This window comes from Crocuta crocuta, unplaced genomic scaffold (assembly GCF_008692635.1).
Source record: "Crocuta crocuta isolate KB4526 unplaced genomic scaffold, BGI_CrCroc_1.0 scaffold377, whole genome shotgun sequence".
Classification (NCBI taxonomy): domain Eukaryota; kingdom Metazoa; phylum Chordata; class Mammalia; order Carnivora; family Hyaenidae; genus Crocuta; species Crocuta crocuta.
Genome location: NW_027528209.1, coordinates 1555617 through 1575759, shown reverse-complemented (window position 1 = coordinate 1575759; position 20143 = coordinate 1555617). Strand labels below are relative to the sequence as shown.

Here is a 20143-nt window from a genome sequence, read left to right as displayed (position 1 = left end):
CTGAGGGGAGAGATGGGCATGGAGGAGGGCACTTGTGGGGATGAGCACTGGGTGTGGCCTGTAAGCAATGAATCATGGGAATCTACTCCCAAAGCCAAAAGCACACTGTATCCACTGTATGTTAGCTACCTTGACAATAAACTATATTTTAAAAAATCCTTTCCCCATATTTACATTTTAAATGTTAAAAAAAATTTAAATGTTAAAAAATGTTAAACTTTTAATTTTTTTTCAGAGAGAGAGAGAGAGGGAGAGCAGTGTAAAGGCAGAGACAGGGAGACAGAGGATCTGAAGCTGTGCTGAGAGCAGACAGCTCGATGTGGGGCTCGAATTCACAAAACACGAGATCATGACCTGAGCCAAACTTGGTCCCCTAACTGACGGAACCACCCAGTTGCCCCTAAAATCTTTCCCCATTTTAAAATTAGGTTATTTGCATTCTTATTCTTGAATTCAAAAATGTTTACCATATTCTGAATACAAGTCTCTATTAGATCTATAAGGTACAAATATTTTCTCTTATTCTGGGGGTTGTCGTTTCATTTTCTTGATTGAAGAAGCAGGAATGTTTTAAATTTTGAGGAAGTAAAATTTATCTATTTGTTTCTTTTTTGTCTGGCCTTTTTGTGTCATATTATGATCAAAATCACAAAGATTTGCTCTTGTTTTACCTTATTAGTTTTATAGTTGAATTCTTACACTTAAGCCTATAATCTCTTTGGAATTCGCTTTTTAGGAGGATGTGAGGTAGGGGTCCAACTTCATTCTTTTGAATGTGGAAATCCAGTTGTCTGAACACCCCTTGTTGAAAAGACTATTATTTCATTACTGAACGAATGGGCTTGGCATCCTTGTGGAAAATGAACTGACCATAAACGTGAGGTTTATTTCTAGATCTTCGATTTTACTCCACTGATGTCTATGTCTATCCTTATGCCAGCACCACACTGTCTGGATTACCACAGCTGTGTGCCAAATTTTAAAATTGGGAAGCATGAGTCTTCCAACTTTGCTCTTCAAGGTATTTTTTTTTTCTCTTTATTATTCTAAGTCCTTTGGATTCTCACAGGAGTTTTAAGAGCAGCTTGTCAAATTCTGAAGAAAAAAAAAAAGCCAGCCAGCCGGGGTTTTGATAGGGAAACCTCCCTGTGCCTGTCATTTCCACCACTTCTGGCGTGAGGGGTTTGTTATGGATAAATGTCACATCTAGGTGTGTCATGTGACACTGGGCACTGGCCACAGCTAATCTGACCAGGAAGGAGAGCCTGACCCCGGCATAGCTTTCTATCCATGACTAGGTAGCCTTCTCCATGATCTCGGCCCAGAGGCACAACGGGGAGTCCGGGGACTGGCTGACCAATTAGATCTCTTCTGTTGGGGAGTGTAAATTTGGGACCAAGTCAATCTTTAAGAGTAGGTTCTTTGGAATTAGAGGGCAAGACACTGAGTCTCTGCAGAGTTGCATAATAGAGAAATGAATAAAAACATTCCAGCTGCTGAGGGGACCTATTGACTCATCCTCTAAAATTGTTTTTTCTTTTTTTTTTTTTTTTTACTTTATTTTTAAGTAATCTCTGCCCCCAGTTGGGGCTCGAACTCACAACCCAGACATCAAGCGTCCCATGCTCTTCCAGCTGAGGCAGCCAGGCACCGTTAGAGTTGTATTATTTCTTAAAGGATATCAGAGCTTTGGTTGGACTGGGCTGTTTAAGGCATCCTGAGTTGAGTCTCCTTTCCTGCCTGAAGTACCAACACACAGGTCTTTTGGGGTAGGCAGAGGCTGTTCAAACTTTTTTTTTAAAGCTTATTTATTTCTGTTGAGAGAGAGGAAAAGAGAGGGAGAGAGGTAGAGAGAAAATCCCAGGCAGGTTCTATGCTGTCAGTCTAAAGCCCAACGCAGGGCTCGATCCCACAAACCATGAGATCACGACCTGGGCCAAAACCAAGATGCTTAACCAACTAAGCCACCTAGTATCACAGTATCGAGGGCCACAGGGCCACGCCCCTGTTCAAGCATTTCTTGTCCTCATTTCAGCCTCAGATGAAAAAGTGCAGACCCCAACACCTGAATAGTGTGCCCTTTACTTGTGGTAGGTGCCTAAGTTCCTTGGGCACAGGGGCAGGAATGTCTGGTCCCGGGTAGCAGTGCCTGGCACATAGTGGGACTTCGAGAGATATTTGCTCGATGAACAAAATGCTGATAAACACACTGTGTGCCCTGTAATCCATTCTTCTCCATGAGGGTCAGGAAAATAGGACTCAACACTGCCCTCTCACTCAAAGCTGGCTGTTGGCGGTGGAATCGAGTTCACAGTCAGGGCAGATGGAAGGTGTGTGTCAGACGGAAGGTGTAGCTTCTCTGAGCTCCTCTGCAGGAAAGGTCAGCCCTGTGCTGTCTGGAGGGTTTCTGGATGTCCTGTCCAGATGCAGCCACTGTGGGCAGAGGGGGCCTGACACACAGATCTGGGGTGGGGAGGGGAGATGCGACTAAGCCAGTCTGGACTGGACACTCTCACCCTTCTTCCTTTCCTCTCTCCCTCCCTCTTCCCTTGCCCCTTCTCCTCCTTCTGACATTCTTGCTCTTGAGCTAAGAAACGGAAGTTTGATCTAATCAAAGACAGTTACATCTATTCTCCTTTCCATCAAATAATTTATATTTCTTCTTTTTTTTAATGCTAAAACGAACATTGTCCTTAGACCATGCTAAATCCACTATTGTTTAAGTCTCTGAAAGGCCTTATCTCCTTCCATTCTCCTCCTTGCCAACCCTACTCTAGCCACACTGTTGTTTTCACTGTTCCTCAGGACACACAAGCATGCTCCCGCCCCAGGGCCCTTGCACTTGCTCTTTCCTCTGCCTGGAATGCTTTCTTCCCCCCTGATGTCCTCATGGTTCAGTCCCTCTTCCCTTTCAGGCCTTAGGGAAATGTCACCTTCCCAATGGGGCCTGCCTTGATTTCTCCATCTTTGCTTATTCACCTTCCTTGCTTTATTTTTCTCCACCGTGTGTATCATCCTTTTATACAGCACACGCTTTTGTTACTTGTTTAGCATCTGTCTCACACAAGAGGGAGTAAGCTTCTTGAGGGCCAGGACCTTTGCCTGTTTAGTTGCCTGCTCTCTCCCAGGACCTAGAACAGTGCCTGCCCTCAATCAGCACGTGCTGAATTTTGAATCGATATGCAAGGCCGGCAGGTGCTGCGGCTCCCGCTGTGCCCTGCCATGCTTCCAGTGACCAGCTCTGGCCTCGGGGACCACTCAGCCCCCCCACCAGGTGGGAACGGAGGTGTGCCACCGGGTAGTCGCAGAATGGCCGCGCAGCATCGAGGGCCACAGGCAGGCTCCTGAGTGGCCCACAACAAGTGACTGCATTTGTAGCAATGAAACGAGAGCAACAGGGAATGGAGTGTGTGCGGTGAGGTGAAGTGATCCGCTGTATCCCAAAGGCTCAGCAGTACAATTGTCTATAGACTTCGTGGTGCAGAGGTAAATGGTGGCAAGGACAGGACACATCAGGGTCGCCTGGGTGGCTCAGTCACTTAAGCGTCTGACTCTTGGTTTCGGCCCCCGTCATGACCTCACGGTTCGTCGGCTCGAGCCCCACACCAGGCTCTGTGCTGACGGCACAGAGCCTGCTTGGGAGCCTGTCTCCCGCTCTACCCCTCCCTTGCTCCTTCTCTCTCAAAAATAAACACTAAAAATTAAAAAGCAAACAAACACACGGCACATCATCATTTGGTGTTTGAATCCTAGTGAAGTCTCTTCAGATGGTTGTCACGCAGCGTCAAAGAGGGAATCTAGAGAGAGACCGAACGTGAACCCCACCACTTTAAGGTTGTCGTGTTGCTTATCATGAGGGTGGTGGAAGGAGGAAGCCGGGTAGCTCATTTGATTGTCTGTGGTCTGAAAGTCTTTCTCTTCCTCTCTTCCTTGGGATTGAAATGCGATATATGCTGTACACCGTTTGGGATACCCATCTGCCATCAAAACTGAATCCACGGTGGGCAAAGCGACAGCGATTTGAGAAAGGAGAACCCTGCTTAGCGTCCTCTGGACACCTGGCAAAGTGCGGACAGAGCCCTGCGGTGAGCAGCCCCCCCAAGGAGCTAGAAGTGGAAATGCTTGGCGTGTGCCTGCCTGAAAGCGGTGACAAGCTAGGACGTGTGATTCTGAAACAGCCCGCGCCGCACGCTCATGCTGAAGTGTGCCGGTTTTAATGATCCCTGTTTCACCCTAGAAGCAGGTCATGAATTACCCCCAGTCTCTCCTCACGGGGCATGAGCGTCATCAGGCTGCTTTCCTACTATGGAAACGGGGCAGTTTTACGTGACAACAGGGCACTGTGCCTATCCTGCCTGGGATGGGGGTCGCCATCTCATCAGACGCATCCTGGCGTCTTCTCTGTGCGCTCTTGAGGCGCCTGATGTCTGAACACGTACCTGGGGTCTAGAAGATTCAGATCACTGCTAACTGGAGGCTCACACTGTCTTTGTTCCAAGGTCGGCAGAGAAGCAACAGCGACTAGGTGCGGGGTCGGAGTGCATGCTAACAGGCGAGCAGAGGCAGCCACGAGGCCACTAGACAGTAAATGGAACAAATATGTACCGCACCGGGGCAGGTGACAGAGAGGAGAGCAAACCTGTAAAGGAGGTGAGCACTTCCAATGGGCAGAGGAGATAAAATGTGTCCCTTTCGCACGTGTGGTCCCTCATTCAGCAAGCATGTGGTCGAGCCCCATTACTGCGCCAGGCATGCTGTAAATGACGGGGACAAGACGCATAGGGACAGTCCCTGTTCACGGGACGGGCACAGTTTAGTGACCGCCGAGGGGACCCTGCACTGAGGTGTCTGGCACATTCCTTCAGAGGCATCGAAGCAAATTAGGAAAGCTAAGTGATAAACAAGGTATCTGGCCCTTGATGCAGCAACAGCTAGGCGTGACAAGAATATGCCACATTTGAGAAAATGTGAAATTAAAAAAAAAATGTGAAGGAGACAGTATAAGACGAGACTGCAGTTCAGGATTGGACACAAGTTGAGAGGGAAATACAGAAAGTTTTTTTTTTCTCAGAGTCCTTAACTCTCAAAATCGATTCACTCAAGTGACATCTATTCAACTTAACCTGTCTGTGTAAAAGTTGATTTTTCTAAATCAATTTTTTAAAGATTGATATTTAGTTTATTAAAATATTTTTTCTGTCTTTATTTTATTTTGAAAGACAGAGACAGAGAACAAGTGGGGGAGGGGCAGGGAAAGAGGGAGACACAGAATCTGAAGCAGGCGCCAGGCTCGGAGCTGTCGGCACAGAGCCTGATGCAGGGCTCGAAACCATAGACCATGAGATCATGACCTGAGCAGAAGTCAGACACTCAACCAACTGACCCATCCAGGCGCCCCAAAGATTGATATTTTAAATAAGGTGAAGAATTTCTTCTTTCTAAAGAGCTCCCCTAATAAGGTCGATGGCACCAAATGACTGTGGATAGTTGTTTTTTGTTTGTTTCTTTAAAACTTTTTATTTCTTTATTTTGAGAGAGCGGGAGAGACAGGGAATCCCAAGTAGGCTCTGCGTTGTCAACACAGAGCCAAATGCGGGGCTCGAACTCACAAAGTGTGAGATCATGACCTGAGCTAAAATCAAGTGTCGGACGCTTAACTGACTGAGCCACTCAAGCACACCTTTGTTTTTGTTAAGTAAACTGTAGCCCGATGTGGAGCTCGAACTCACAATCCTGAGATCAAGACTTACATACTCTACCACCTGAGCCAGCCAGATGCCCAGGCACTGGAGAGTTTGAAGGTTCCCAGAAATTCTGACCCCTTGAGCCCTATTCACATAAAGGAATGGATTTTTCTCCCATCTCATAAAAGGAGCCACGCCAACAAAGTTTCCAGACAAGTCCCCTGGCGCTGCCCCCACCCCATCTTTTGCCACCAGATTGTGGCACCCATATGGATACTCCAGGGATGTTTAACTCTTGATCGTGCCTTGGCAGGAGCATAGAGGTGGTAACTATGTGTGAAGTAAAAGGGGGTGAAGCTGACCCCCCAGCTCTCCCAAGTGAGTGTCCACTGGAAACCTAAGAACGTGCTTTTATCTGGAAAGGGGTACTTGCAGATCCAAGTACTGAAGATAAGATCCTGCTGGACTAGGGCAGGTCCTAAATCCAATGACCTATGTCCTCATAAGAAGGCCACGTGGAGACAGAGACACCCCAGGGAGACGGCCATGCAAACATGGAGGCACCGAAGGAGCTCTGTTGCCCGAAGCCACTGAACACCGGGAGCCACCGGAAGCTGGCCGAGACAGACAAGGGGTCTCTCCTAGAGCCTTTGAAGGGAGCGTGACCCTGGCGACCAACAACCCCTTGATTTAGGATTTCTGGCCCCTGAACTGTGAGAGAACAAGGTTCTGTTGTTTCAAGCCAGCTGCCTTGTCATATTTTGTGATGGCAGCCCCAGTAAACTGCGTGAGGGGTCCTGACACGAATAATGGCTACGAGCAAACAGCAGTAAATACCGGCTGAAAGAATCAATGAATGGATTACTGGCTCTTCATCAGTGGAAAGGCCGGGTCCCCTCTCCCCTGCTGCCCAGGCACTCAAGATGAAGGGCCATTCAAAACGGCCCCTTAAAATCAGCACTGGAGGCTGGAAGTTCGGGGCAGGAAAGAGAAAGGGCCCCAGCCTCCCCAGGCCTGTTGTGGGGCTGGAGCGAACTCTCTGGAGTCTCGGGAAAAGATGTCTAAGTTTAAAACCTTTGAAACCACCCACAAATACCGGCACTCTGTGGCAGAAATTACTGGGTGACCCTGGGCAAGCGTAAGCTCTCTTTGAGCCCCGGTTTCCCCTGCCTCAAAACCAGAAAGAAGACAGCACCGGACTCTCAGGATGCCAGTGTTTTCCATAAAACTGGCAAAATTCATTCTCCAAAGTTCAGAGGTGCTCTCAGTGGAATGAACACAGACGCCACTGGGCCCCAGATACTTCCCGTTGCTGCTATTATCCCAGTGTGATTATCAACAGCTCCCCTCACCCTCACAAAATCTGTCCCACTGCCGGTCATGAATCCTATGGTCACCCAGGTTCTGAGGGATTCACATGGACGTGGCAGAGGAAAAGCTACAACGTGCGCCTGACCTTGGCCTGGCCGCTGCACAGAGCACCACAACCACCTCCGGCACGCTCCCTAGAGAGATGCAGGGAGTATTCCTTGCCCTCACTGTGCATCTTTAACATATATGCATATTGTTTGTTTTCATTACAGCCCATTTCAGTATAGAAGGAAAATACAGTCCGTACATAGGACTGTATAATATTGTGTATTGAACACAAAATACCCACTGTGTTTGATACTTAGATGATTGGCGTGCCTGGGAGGCTCAGTTGGTTGAGTGTCCAATTCTTGATTTCAGCCCAGGTCAGGATCCTAAGGTCATGGGATCGAGCTTTGTAAAAGGCTCCATGCCAAGCTTAAAGCCTGCTTGAGATTCCCTCTCTCTCCCTCTGCCGCTCCCCCCGGCTGATGTGCGTGCATGCTCTGTATCTCTCTCTAAAAAAATTAAATAAATAAATAGGGGAACCTGGGTGGCTAAGTCCGTTAAACATCTGACTCTTGGTTTCGGCTCAGGTCATGATCTCACGGTTTGTGAGTTCAAGCCCCACACTGGGTTCTGCGCTGACAGTGTGGAGCCTGTTGCAGACTATGAGTCTGAAGTTCTCTTTTGTACCGCAAGGGAGTGGATGCAGAACTCAATACCAGAGAGGTTAATATCCAGGAGGAGACAAGAGCCCCAAAGATGGGCTTCCTCTCTGTATTTATTGAGCTCTCAAGATCTTACACACATGGTGAATGTGAAGGAAACAAGATCTTACACACGTGAGTGTGGAGAAAACAATCAGACAGTAATCATTAACTTGAATGTGTAAGACGCAAAGCGGGGGGCGGGTAAGTGGAGTTTGTGATCAAAGCACAGTAGGATATTGGCGTCAGATGGAAAGGAATTTCCTGCAGGTGATACAAGTTATTTGTGATCCCATTACAGTACCTCGCTAGCTTACCCCGGACACTTTTGCCCCAGGGTGGCAGCTTTCCACCCTAAACTTTTTGCTAAACATTTATGTGAGTAGAACCTTTTTCCTCATAGGAGCCTGTTTGGGATTCTTTCTCTCTCCCTCCCTCCCTCTCTCAAAATAAATAAACAAAAAATAATGGGTGACCCACACTGCATGTTGCTTGGAGTGAGCTCGCCTTCCCTTGGATTATGACAGGAAATTCTGGGACCCTCCTGTCCCACCCCAGGAACTGGGTCCTTGGTCACCAACCCACAGGGTCATGGGGGGGATGGGGGGGGGCTTTCCTTCTCCCTGCATGTGGTCCCTGCGCTCTCCTGCAGGCCTCCTGCTGCCGAAGGGAGGGTCACGGCACAGCCTCCTGGGATCCCTGCCCCCAGCCCCCAGCCCCCCTCTCCATCTGAGCCCCAAGTGCTGCTGTTAACAAACTACCACCAACACCACAGATGTATTATTACCTTGCAGTTCGGGAGGTCAGAAGTCCAAAATGAAGTCTCAGGAATTAAAGTCAGGCTTCGGCGCGGCGCCGGCTGGCTCCTCCCGGACGCTCTAGAAGAGAATCTGTTCACTTGCTCTTGCCACCTTCCGGGGGCCGCCTGAGTCGCAGCGCTTTCCTCCATCTTCCAAGCGAGCGGCATGACGCCATCGCAGCGTGCCCCCCATCCTGCTCCTGTGCGTCTGTCCCGCAAGCTCTTTGTGCTTACACTCCGTCCACCTGGGAACTCCAGGCTGATTCTCCCCATCCTGAGATCCGTCACTTAATAGCATTTACAAAGTCCCCTTTGCCGTGTATGGTCATAAAGGCACAGATTCTGGAATTAGAATGCAGACGTTTTGGGAGAGGCTATGATTAGCCTAGCACAGCTCATGGAGTCCTTCTTCGCTGGGGCCTCGCTGCCTTCCAGGCGCTCCTGGAAAGCAGGCACAACCCCCATGCTCTGGGACCCCCTCTTCATGTTCACGTCCATGCACTCACCCCTTTGTTCAACCCATCCCCGCCTCAGCCGGGTGGACCTCTTTTTCAAGCTTGGAGATGAAAGGAAAGCACCCCTACCTGGACATTTTGTTCAGATCCAGAATCTTCTAAGCTCCCCCGGAAGATCTGGGCTATGATAGCACAAACATAAGTAATTTCCAGGGTGCTTCTGCTTTTTGGTCAGTTACCTCCTTTTCCTGAGATTGTGGACCAGAGTGAACCATCTGATAAACAGAAGGGAGGTGAAAGGGGGAATATGAGCAAAGTCTGTAAGTTAATTTCAAAGTATGACCCAGTCACATGGGCAAACCAGCATAGCTCTGTGTGAGGGATAAAGGCAGAGGCATGTCAGGAAGGGGTCCCATAGGAAATCACCCCGAAGGCTGCCTCCCCAGCCTCTCTCTCCCTCTGGGGACTCCTCACCCTTATTTCCACAGCAGCCGCCATCTTGTGTGGCTCCCACCAGCTTATGTGGCTCTGAAAACACCCAGCTTCCCCTTCAAAATATCGCCCCTAATCTGCACAGAACCATCGCCCATGCTTCCTTCAGCACACCTAAGACAGGTTGGCACTTCCACAGAGAGTGGTCCTCAGTCTCAAAGGAAAACAGCTACTCAAAATACAAACAGCATAAAAATGATGGTGACTCCATCAGGCAACTGTCTGACCACAGGAACACCCTCTGGCCTACGAAGCTGTTACAGCAGCCAAAACGAGTCTCTGGGGACACCTGGGTGGCTCAGGTGGTTCAACAACTGACTCTTGCTTTCAGCTCAGGTCATCATCTCACGCCCTGTGAGTGTGGGCCCGGCGTTGGGCTGTGTGCTGACAGTGCAGAGCCTGCTTGGGATTCGCTGTCTCTCTCTGTCTCTGCCCCTTCCCCTCCCCAGCTTGAGCTCTCTCGCAAAATAAATAAATAAACTGAAAAACAAGAAAAAGAGTGTGGCTTTCTCTCTTCACTGCCATCTCTGCTGTCACCCCCATCCTTACCTTTCACTCTAGGGCAGGTGTCATTTTATTGTCTGACACTGGATAACAAACCAGGCAACTAACTCTTCTTTCTGGTCCCCATTAAATAGAAACCCGCATCCCATAATCTGCCATCCACCATACCACTCAGCTCTGGTTCATCGGGCTGCTCTTGAGGACAGCACCGTGGTGACTGACAAATGACCACAAATAAGAACCAAGAGACAAGGAAGGATCTCAGCCTTCAAGTCTTAGGCTCTGAGCTACACCTGTGGAGAACCTTCGATGCTCCACACAAATAGAGACCCCCTAACACATACGCACACACATAAAAATATCTTGAGAATGTGTAACTGCATTTTCTTTACATAGTTACATACTTAGGGAGCGGGAAGGTAAATTTTCAAGGGAGAAGGTATATAGAATTTGAGGAGAAATAATAATTGAAAAATGTTTTTGTTTATTTATTTTTGAGAGAGAGAGAGAAAACACTAGTGGGGAAGGAGCAGAGAGAGAGGGAGACACAGTATCTGAAGCAGGCTCCAGGTTCTGTGCTGTCAGCACAGAGCCTGACGTGAGGCTCAAACCTGCAAACCATGAGATCATGAGCCAAAGTCGGACACCTAACCAGCTGAGACGCCCAGGTGCCCCAATCATAATTTTTTTAAATACAGAAACAACCCAGTTCAAAAGTGGGCAAAGGACTTAATAAACATTTCTCCACCATATATGCAAAGATATGCACAAGATATGTAAATGACCAATGAGCACATGAAAAGATGCTCAATATTATTAGTTATTGGGAAAATGCAAGCCAAAACTACAAGACACTACTTCACATCTACTAGGATGACTATAATTAAAATATATACACGCACACACACACACACACACAGAAAATAACAAGTATCGGTGAGAATGTAGTAAATTAGAACCGTCATACATTTCTGATATAAATGTAAAATGGTACAGCCACTGCGGAATGCAGTTTGGCAGTTCCTCAAAAAGTTAAACATACCATGACCACATGACCCAGCCTTTCTACTCCCAAGTGTATACGCGATGAATTGAAAACATATGCCCACACAAAAACCTATACGTGAATGCTCTTAGCATTATTCATGATGTTCAAAAAGTGGAAACAATCCAAGTATCCATTAGCGACAATTAACGTTATTTGAACAAATGTCCAAAAATTCTTAGCAGCACTGTTAACAAAAACTATAAGGTGGAAACAATCCAAACATCCATCAATGAATAAAGAAATCACAGTATAAGCTTAAAATGGAATATTACTTACCCATAAAAAGGAATGAAGTACTAACCCATGCTACAATGTGAGTGAACCTCAAAAACATTATGTGAAGCAAAGGATAGTCACAAAAGGTCATGTACTGTGTCACTTAATTTATATGAAACATCCAGAAGTATAAACCCATAGAGACAGAAGGCAGATTGGTGGATGCAAGAGATTGGGAGTGACTGCTTAATGGGTAGGGAGTTTTCATGGGGGGGATGAAAATGTTTTGAAACTAGATAGAGGTACTGCTTGAATTATATTGTAAACGTATGAAATGCTACCAAAGTTTACATTTCAAAAGTGTGAATTTCACCCTACATAAATTTCACCTCATTTAAAAAAAATTATGTATTTATTTTGAGACAAAGAGCAAGCATGTATAAGTGGGGGAAGGAGCAGAGAGAGAGAGAGTGACAGAGAGAATCCCAAGCAGGCTCCATGCTATCAGTGCAGAGCCCAACATGGGGCTGGTTCCCCCAAACCAAGAGATCACAATCTGAACCAAAATCAAGAATCACTGCTTAACCAACTGAGCCACCCAGGTGCCCCTCACCTCATTTTTTTAAAAGAGGAAAAAGACATACAGAACTAGGAGTCAGGGGACCAGAGACTGAGTCCTAATTTATAACTTGTTAGCTATTTCACTACAGGAATGGAACTTAAATTCCCGCTGAGCTTCAGTTTCCTCATCTGGAAAGTGAGACTAATAATGTTTGTACCATTTACATCATACGGTTATTGCCGGAACAACATGAGATATTGTTTAGGATGTATGAATATCATGTCCCCACATAATAAGATACAGGAAAGCGTTCGACCATGAGTAACTTGTTCTGTGAGGGTTCCCCAAGATGAGCAAATGTTTCTAATAAATTTTAACTCACAAGGGGTGCCGGATGCCGAATGTCATGTGATCACCACTGAGCAACGGTTCTTTCTCTCTCACTATGGGATTATGGGTGATTGTCAATGCAATGTCACATTTCCACAAAATCCTCAGAAGGAGGCAAAATCAAGCGTCACTGGATAGGTTCCTTGTTAAAGCTGCACGAAAAGAAAAAGATTCCATTGAGCCAATAGAGAGCAGCGATTCCACTAGTGATCGGTGAAAGTCGTCCTACACAATGACCCTCCCTTCTCTTGACTCTCTCCCTCACTCCAGCCACAAAGGTTTTCAAAGGTAAGTGCAGGTTACTTTGTTTCTTTTTCTTTAAATTTCCTATTTTCTTTATTATTTGGTATTGTATTATAGTACTGTAATCATTTTTATGTAAGTATTTTTTGGGTTGTGGAATGAATGATGTGAGTTTCCGTTATTTCTTATGGGGAAATTCATGCTGATAGACAAGTGCTTTGAAAAACAAGCATGTTTCCAGAACTAATTATGCTCTCAAACCAAGGTTTTACTGTACTAGATATGATTACTGAGGTATTTAGTCATTAAAATACACACTCAGTAAGAATATCAAGAGCTTCCTTTCATACTTTTGCAAGATCCAAGTTATGATAAATATAGTTACAACATTTTATTTTTAATTAATTTATAGGTTATGAGCACAGGATTAAAATAGGCATTTCTTATCCAGATAAGTAAGCAACATCTTCAAAATTTACTCTAAGCTATCAAGCCTCATTGTAGAATTGATCCTCAGGGAGGAAGATAAAACACACAACACAAATTCTTTAGACAGGTGACGGAAATGTGAGTCATTTTAAACATGCAACAGGCACAAACACATAGTTACTTGTGGTATATCAGTCTTCCCTGGAGTAGGTTTTCACAATATTTTTGACAGGGTAGTGATAAAAATATGGGAAAGGGGCAGTAAAAACATTTGCGGTTTAAGAAAACATAGATAGGATTATCTCGCATGGCAATGGCTTAATGTTTAGATGCTCCATTAGCAAAAAAATGTCCTCCCTTCTCATTTCAATCTGGCTTCAGTCTAATTCAAATCAGGATCATGGGAAATTTAACTTAAAAGTATAAAATAACGGGCACCTGGGTGACTCAGTTGGTTAAACATCCAACCTCAGCTCAGGTCATGATCTCACAGTTTGTGGGTTTGAGTCCTGCATCGGGCTCTGTGCTGACAGCTCAGACCCCAGAGCCTGCTTCGGATTCTGTCTCCTTCTCTTCCCTTCCCCAGCTTGCACTCTGTCTCTCTCTCAAAAACAAATAAATATTTTTAAAAATATATAAAATAACATAAAAATCCTCTACATGTTAAAGAAATTAAGAAATACTACCAACACATCAAAAGAGCTCTCCCTTCCTCCTTCAGATTTTTTTTTTAATGCCACAAAGTCCTATAGGAATTTGGTAATAAATAAATAAACAGACAAAATCTGATTAAATCATTAGGGTTTTATAGTGTATTCAGGAAGCTGGTAAATCATTGTTTGATTTTATATCTCTGCACTATATCCCCAAAGTATTCTAGCTGATAATTTCTTGAAACACTTTAAAGAGTAAAATTCAAGGGAGCTGAGGGTTTTACAGGATTTCACAAATAATCTGGACTATTTAAATATACTTCTATTTTTCTTTAGAAGGCCATAGTCATTTCATGCCACTGTGAGAGTCTGGCCATCTAATAATAAAAGCCTGTGGTAAAATGATTCATTGTCCTCTATGTTATAATGCACAATAAAATCCTCTAACAGAAACTAGATGTGTGTAGTTGTGATGGGTTTTAAGCAAAATTATACTCAGTCTAGTTGGAATATGTGTTCTTATTGTCATGAACCTGTCGGTGTTTTTTTTTTTTAAATATTTTTTACATTTATTTATTATTCAGAGACAGAGAGACAGAGCATGAGCAGGGGAGGGTCAGAGAGAGAAGGAGACACAGAATCCGAAGCAGGCTCCAGGCTCCGAGCTGTCAGCACAGAGCCTGAGGCAGGGCCCGAACCCACAAACTGTGAGACCATGACCTGAGCCGAAGTCGGACACTCAAACGACTGAGCCACCCAGGTGCCCCGTTGTTGTTCTTGTTTTTGTTTGAGGAGAGGGGAAGGGCAAAGAGAAAGACAGAGAGAGTGCATCCCAAGCAGGCTCTAAGCTCAGCACGAAGCCTGGCTCAGGGCTCGATCCCACCACCCTGGGATCATGACCTGAGCTGAAGTCAAGAGTCTGATGCTCAACCAACTGAGCCACACAGGCGTCCCAAAACTGGTTTAGTTTTATTGCTAAACATACTCAAAGTGTCCAGCAGTGAACACTCGGTCCCCCAAATTCTGTGAGCCCATTGTAATTACAGAGTTAAGAAAGAGTCAGGCCCCAAACACCAAAGATCCAATGTAGAGCTAAGAAACCAAGAATATTTCTTAAATTTTGAGTGTTTTGCACTGTTACATACATGAGTAGTTCATTTTTAATTAATCTGAGACATGCATGTTCCAAGAAAGATTTCCTAGAGTAAGACAGTCAGTTGATACATTTCCCTAAAGAGCCTAACGTTTTTGTTAATATTGTAAGTCACTATAACAATTCCATTCATCTTTTGTAACTATTAAAAATAGTTTGCAGCCCCTTCTTACTACTTTCAAGTTCTACTAATCAGTAGCCCGCTCTGTGAACAGAAAAGATCTAGCATTGCTGAGTACCTATGATGTACCAGATTCTATCTCAGACCATCCTAGATATATAATTTCACTAAACGCTCACCACAATCTTGTGAAGGTTATCACCTTCTTTTTAGAGATGAAGACACTGAGGCTAAGAGCATTTACATAAATGGTCTGAGGTCCCATCATGAGTAGGTCAAACTAGGGCTCACACCCAGGGTCTTTTGACTCCAGGGGCAAGGCTTATAAACCCAAGTTAATGAGTGAACTAAGAAACCTAGCATCCTGACATCCAACGAGCCTCCTGGGTGATGAGAATAGAGCACCAGAACCAAGGCTGCTCCTCTAACAGTATTTTCTAAGCACCTGCTAGGTGCCTTGTGCCGGTGAAGTAGACAGACACGGCCCCTGCCTCCAAACTCTAGAGCCAGTGAGACTCAGTGACTCAAAAGAACTACAGAAATGGTAGTGATAACATGCCATAGGAGAAGGGCCTTCTGATTCCCAAGCAGAGTCTCAGGATGAGGGGGAGGAGGAGAAAGTAAACCTTGTAACCGTGTCAAATATAGTAAGTTTAACATGAGACCTTTGATTGATTTAACAAGCATTGCTGGAACACCATCTTAGTCCAAGGCACCAAGCTAAGCCTTCCTTTTCATAAGGGTATTCCAATATTTCACGCATCTCCTGTTTCCTAAATATAGGCATCTCCTAAGAGAAAGCTGTGCTTCCATGGAAAGATCACAAGTATTTCTTAAAGATCCCATTGATTATCACGAACGTGGTATGGCTGCAAGAGTCTCTTCCATGTGGGGGAACTGGTCAGACCTGAGGACACAAGTGCAGGGTGTTCCAGACCAGATTACATGCAGGCAATGACCACAGAATTGAAGCATTCAGGCCATGTCTCCGTCCAATACATCCAACTGTGGAAACTCAATCAGGTCCAGAAATGAATCAATTTCCTTTGCCTGTGTCCTTAAATTTGATGAATAGAGCCTTTGCTTAGAGCTACTGAAGCTGCTATTCATCTCCGTTAGTTGCTAAATAAAACGTTGTTCTTGGATGTAATTCTGGCGAATATGACTTTGGAGATTTTTCATTTAACGATGTAAACCCAAATTATTTCCCGAGTGATTCTACATTTGAGCTATTTTTGTTTCACATGCTCCATATTTTTTTCCATGTTAAAGGCTAGGAATCTAGGAAGACCAGGTTTTCTTGTTGACCATACAGAGGATAAACCCAGGTACTAGTGCCAATTTTTGGGACAAACAGCTAAAGTCCTCATCAAGAATTACTTTTCTAGGGGCGCCTGGGTGGCTTAGTCGGTTAAGCGTCCGACTTTCACTTGGGTCATGATCTCGCGGTTCGTGGGTTCGAGCCCCGCATCGGGCTCTGTGCTGACTGCCAGCTCAGAGCCTGGAGCCTGTTTCAGTCTGTGACTCCCTCTCTCTCTGACCCTCCCCTGCTCACAGTGTTTCTCTCTCTCCTAGAAATAAATAAAACATTAAAAAAAAAAGAATTACTTTTCTATTCAATGCGAATGGACAATCTGGAAAGAGTTTTGAACCTTTAGACATACAAAATTTAAAGTAAGGAAGAAAGATAATATTTAAATAAACAAATAAGCTGTATCTGAGGAGAATAGCAATGGTTTTGACTTGAAGTAGCAATGGTTTTGACAGTGGAACTTCCCCACCAAACAGTTCAGAACGCTGTGGTCTTCATGGTTAAGGACTTGCCCAGTCATGTAACTAGTACTGGGTAGAATGTAATCAGGCCTTGAGTCCTTTTCTCTATTCTTTAAATTTTTAAGTAGAGGCACCTGGGTGGCTCAGTTGGTTAAGCGTCTGACTTTGGTTCAGTCATGATCTCACAGTTTGTGGGTTCAAGCCTTGCGTCAGGCTCTGTGCTATCAGTCTGGAGCCTGGAGCCTGCTTTGAATTCTCTGTCTCCCTCNGCCTGCTCTGCCTTTCTCTCTCTCTCAAAAATAATAAGCTAAATTTTTTAATTACAAAAATAATAAAAATTTTTATGTAAATTTTTATTTTTATCATTCACAATCTCAGAAAGTATCAACTAAAAGTTTCTCATAAAAAACACTGGTCCCTGACTCAACCCTTCGCCATACCTCTGATCTCTGTCTTTAGGGAGTAGCCCTTTGAGTTGTTGCTTCCAGCATTTACACATCTTTGTTTTTCCAGGTCTTATATCTTTATCCATAAATTTTATTATGAAAAATTACAAAATGTATATATATGTATATATATCCATGTAGTTATACACTCACATTTTTGATGAATTCTTTAACAAGTAAGTTGCAACCATCATGACACTTCAGTCCTAAATACTATACATAATTATGGTGTCTTTGCTTCCTCTCTTTTAGACATTATCATGTGACTTTCTGTTTATGGGATTTGAGGCCTGAGGTTTTTATGCCACCATACGTCTGTTTCACATCCTCCATCTTCCCAGTATCATGACAGTACAATTTTTGGTTAAACATATTCAACGTTGTATACTCTGTTTTTTCTGAAGTTAATAACTGCCTTGAGTTTTTTCATTTGCTCACTGTCTTTGCTTAGTTTCTTACTAATTCTTCCTGTACCTTCAATAGCTTTTTTAAAAAGTTTTTTAAATGTTTATTTATTTATTTTGAGAGAGAGCGAGCACATGCGAGCTAGGGAGGGACAGAGAGAGGGAGAGAAAGTATTCCGAACAATCGCCATGCTGTCAGCGCTGAGCCCAATGCAGGGCTCGATTTCATGACTGTGACATCATAACCTGAGCCAAAATTAAGAGTTGTATGCTTAACTGACTGAGCCACCCAGGCATGCCATCCTTCAATAGCCTTTTAAAGCATTAAATAGGCCCTCAACAGTCTATCAATGTGTGTATATATAGGTGCTATATATACACATACATATATACATATATATGTGTATATATATATATATATATATATATGCTTATTTCTTTAGACATCTCTCTTAGAGAACTCTCCTAACCCTTGGCTGCCATCCTGAACTGCCTTTGCCTGTCTCCAGGTTTAGAATCCCTGTCTCCTGACTCTCAGGCTTGGTATACTCCCTTGTTTTGGCAGAAGATGGCCTCTAAAAGGTTCATGAGGAGAAAAGAAGAACATAAGGGACTATGTCTATCTCTTGAGTCACTCTGCTCCAGTTGGGACGGGTTTCCCTCCTCACCTATTGTGCAGCTGTCAATCTGGCACCCTGTTCCCAATTATACTGAAGATTGCTGTGATCACACGCATGTGTTCCAACTCTGCCTACTGCATGTTGCATCTTCCTCTCTCATAGCTTATTTACTCCCTTGCCTTGGTGGGGCACAGTCCCCGGGAGCTTCCTGAGAAAGGGTGCACAGAAGGTAAACATTTTTAGAGCTTTAACATCTAAAAATGTTTCTATTCTACACTTGATTGATATTTCAGCTGGCAGTGCATTCTAGGCTGGAAACAACTTTGCTTCAGAATTTGGAGTTACTCTTCCATTGCCTTATGGCTTCCCCATGATGTAGTTGAGAACTGTGAATTCTGATTCCTTCTTCTTTCTTTTTTAGTTTATTTATTTATTTTGGAAGATGCAGAGAAAGTGTAAGCTGGGGAAAGGCAGAGAGAGAGAATCCCAAGCAGGCTCTGTGCTGGCAACACACAGTCAACACGGGGCACGATCTCATGCACCATGAGATCATGACCTGATCAGAAATCAAGAGTGGGACGCTTAACTGACTGAGCCACCGAGGCACCTTGTGCTTCCTAATCCTTTGTATGTGACCCTTTTTTCCTTTTTTTGAATCTTGTAGACTCTTCTTCTTTTAACAATTTTTAAAATGACGTGTGTAGCTGTAGGTCACTTTTAATCCATGGCACTGGATACCTCGTGGCTCCTTCAGTTGAAGTATATGTTCTTCAGTTCTGGGAACCTTTTTAAAAATGAAAAACAATTTTCTTTGCTTCCCCCCCTCTTTTTTTCTGTTTTCTTTTTCTAAGCTATTGTTGAAACATTTGTATTAGTTACCTAATTTTATTGTCTTTAATCTTCTACTTTCCATTTATTTTTTTCTCTTTTTTCTGAAAAATTTCTTCAACTTTCTTCTTCAACATTTTATTTTTTATTTTTGTTTGTTTGTTTGTTTATTGAGAGAGAGAGAGAGAGCTCGTGTTGGAGGAACAGAGAGAAGCCGGCTCCAGGCTCTAAGCTAAGCTGTCAGCACAGAGCCTGATGCGGGGCCCAAACCCATGAACCATGAGATCATGACCTGAGCCGAAGTCGAACGCTTAACCGACTGAGCCACCCAGGTGCCCATCTCCTTTAACATTTCTAATCCCAATGCTAGCACTGTTTTTGCTATTAATGCTTTTAGTTCCTAAATATTATTTTTTGTTCTTTGGAAGTCTTTGGATTTTTGTTTTTCCTTTTGTTTTGTTTTATTTTTATTTTTGGCTAATAGCATTTGTTCCCTAAATGCAGTATCTTCCCTTGACTCTGAAGCTAATAATGAATTGGGGTGTGTTTTCTTTTGTCTTCTCTTTGCACTGCTTCTGATGTCTCCAACTTGGTTTTCTCCCTTTTGGTTGATTTTAGCTTCTACCTTCAGGGATAGTGACAACCTTCAGATGTTTGGCAATCTTTGGCTGTCGGCTTACGTTTAACATGGGGAACCCAAAACTCGAGTGGAAGTTTTGAGATGCTTGCTTTGGGCTTACCCATGCTGGGCTTCGCTGTAGAGTGATCTGTATTCAGAGAGTTAAACAGCAGAAAAGGCTGAGAGGATTTATTATTTAGTCCACAAACATTTGCTTAGTTTCGCTGTTTACATATGGTAGCCCCCCTCTCTGCCCTCCCGCTTAGCGCTGCCTGGCATCTCCCAGTCCAGAAATCCTCTGGACTTCTACAGGGAATTAACCTCCAAGGACCCCACTGGGCTGGAGAGGGGCCGATGCCCAGGGTGGAGGGGCAGCAGTGAGGGGTCTGTTCACATTTACAACAGCTCTCAACAGACCTCCTGACTTTGTTCTGCATTCCAACCCTCCCCCTCAGATTCCAGAAGCCTCCTCTGCTGCCAGTTCCTAGCCAGCAGAACAGCACAGACAAGTCAGCTGGGGCGTTTGCCGCCACGCTCCAGGTTTAGAATGTGGTTCCCTGCTGTTCCTAAGATGTGTCCCGTCCATCCATTTCCCAGTTTACAAAATGTTGTTCTTATCTCCTGTTGTATCCATCCTGGCCTGG

The 20143-nt window shown here is 44.5% G+C and overlaps 1 protein-coding gene across 1 annotated transcript in view; it reads right to left on the bottom strand.

The window, feature by feature from the left end:
• PRDM6 (PR/SET domain 6) overlaps window positions 1-8743 on the bottom strand; it is a 133016-nt gene extending 124273 nt beyond the window's left edge. The window contains exon 1 of the mRNA XM_077752994.1: window positions 8532-8743. Within this exon, the coding sequence (XP_077609120.1) occupies window positions 8532-8711 (180 nt within the window). The 5' untranslated portion in view covers window positions 8712-8743. The remainder of the gene's footprint in view (window positions 1-8531) is intronic.
• Between the last annotated feature and the right edge of the window lie 11400 nt (window positions 8744-20143).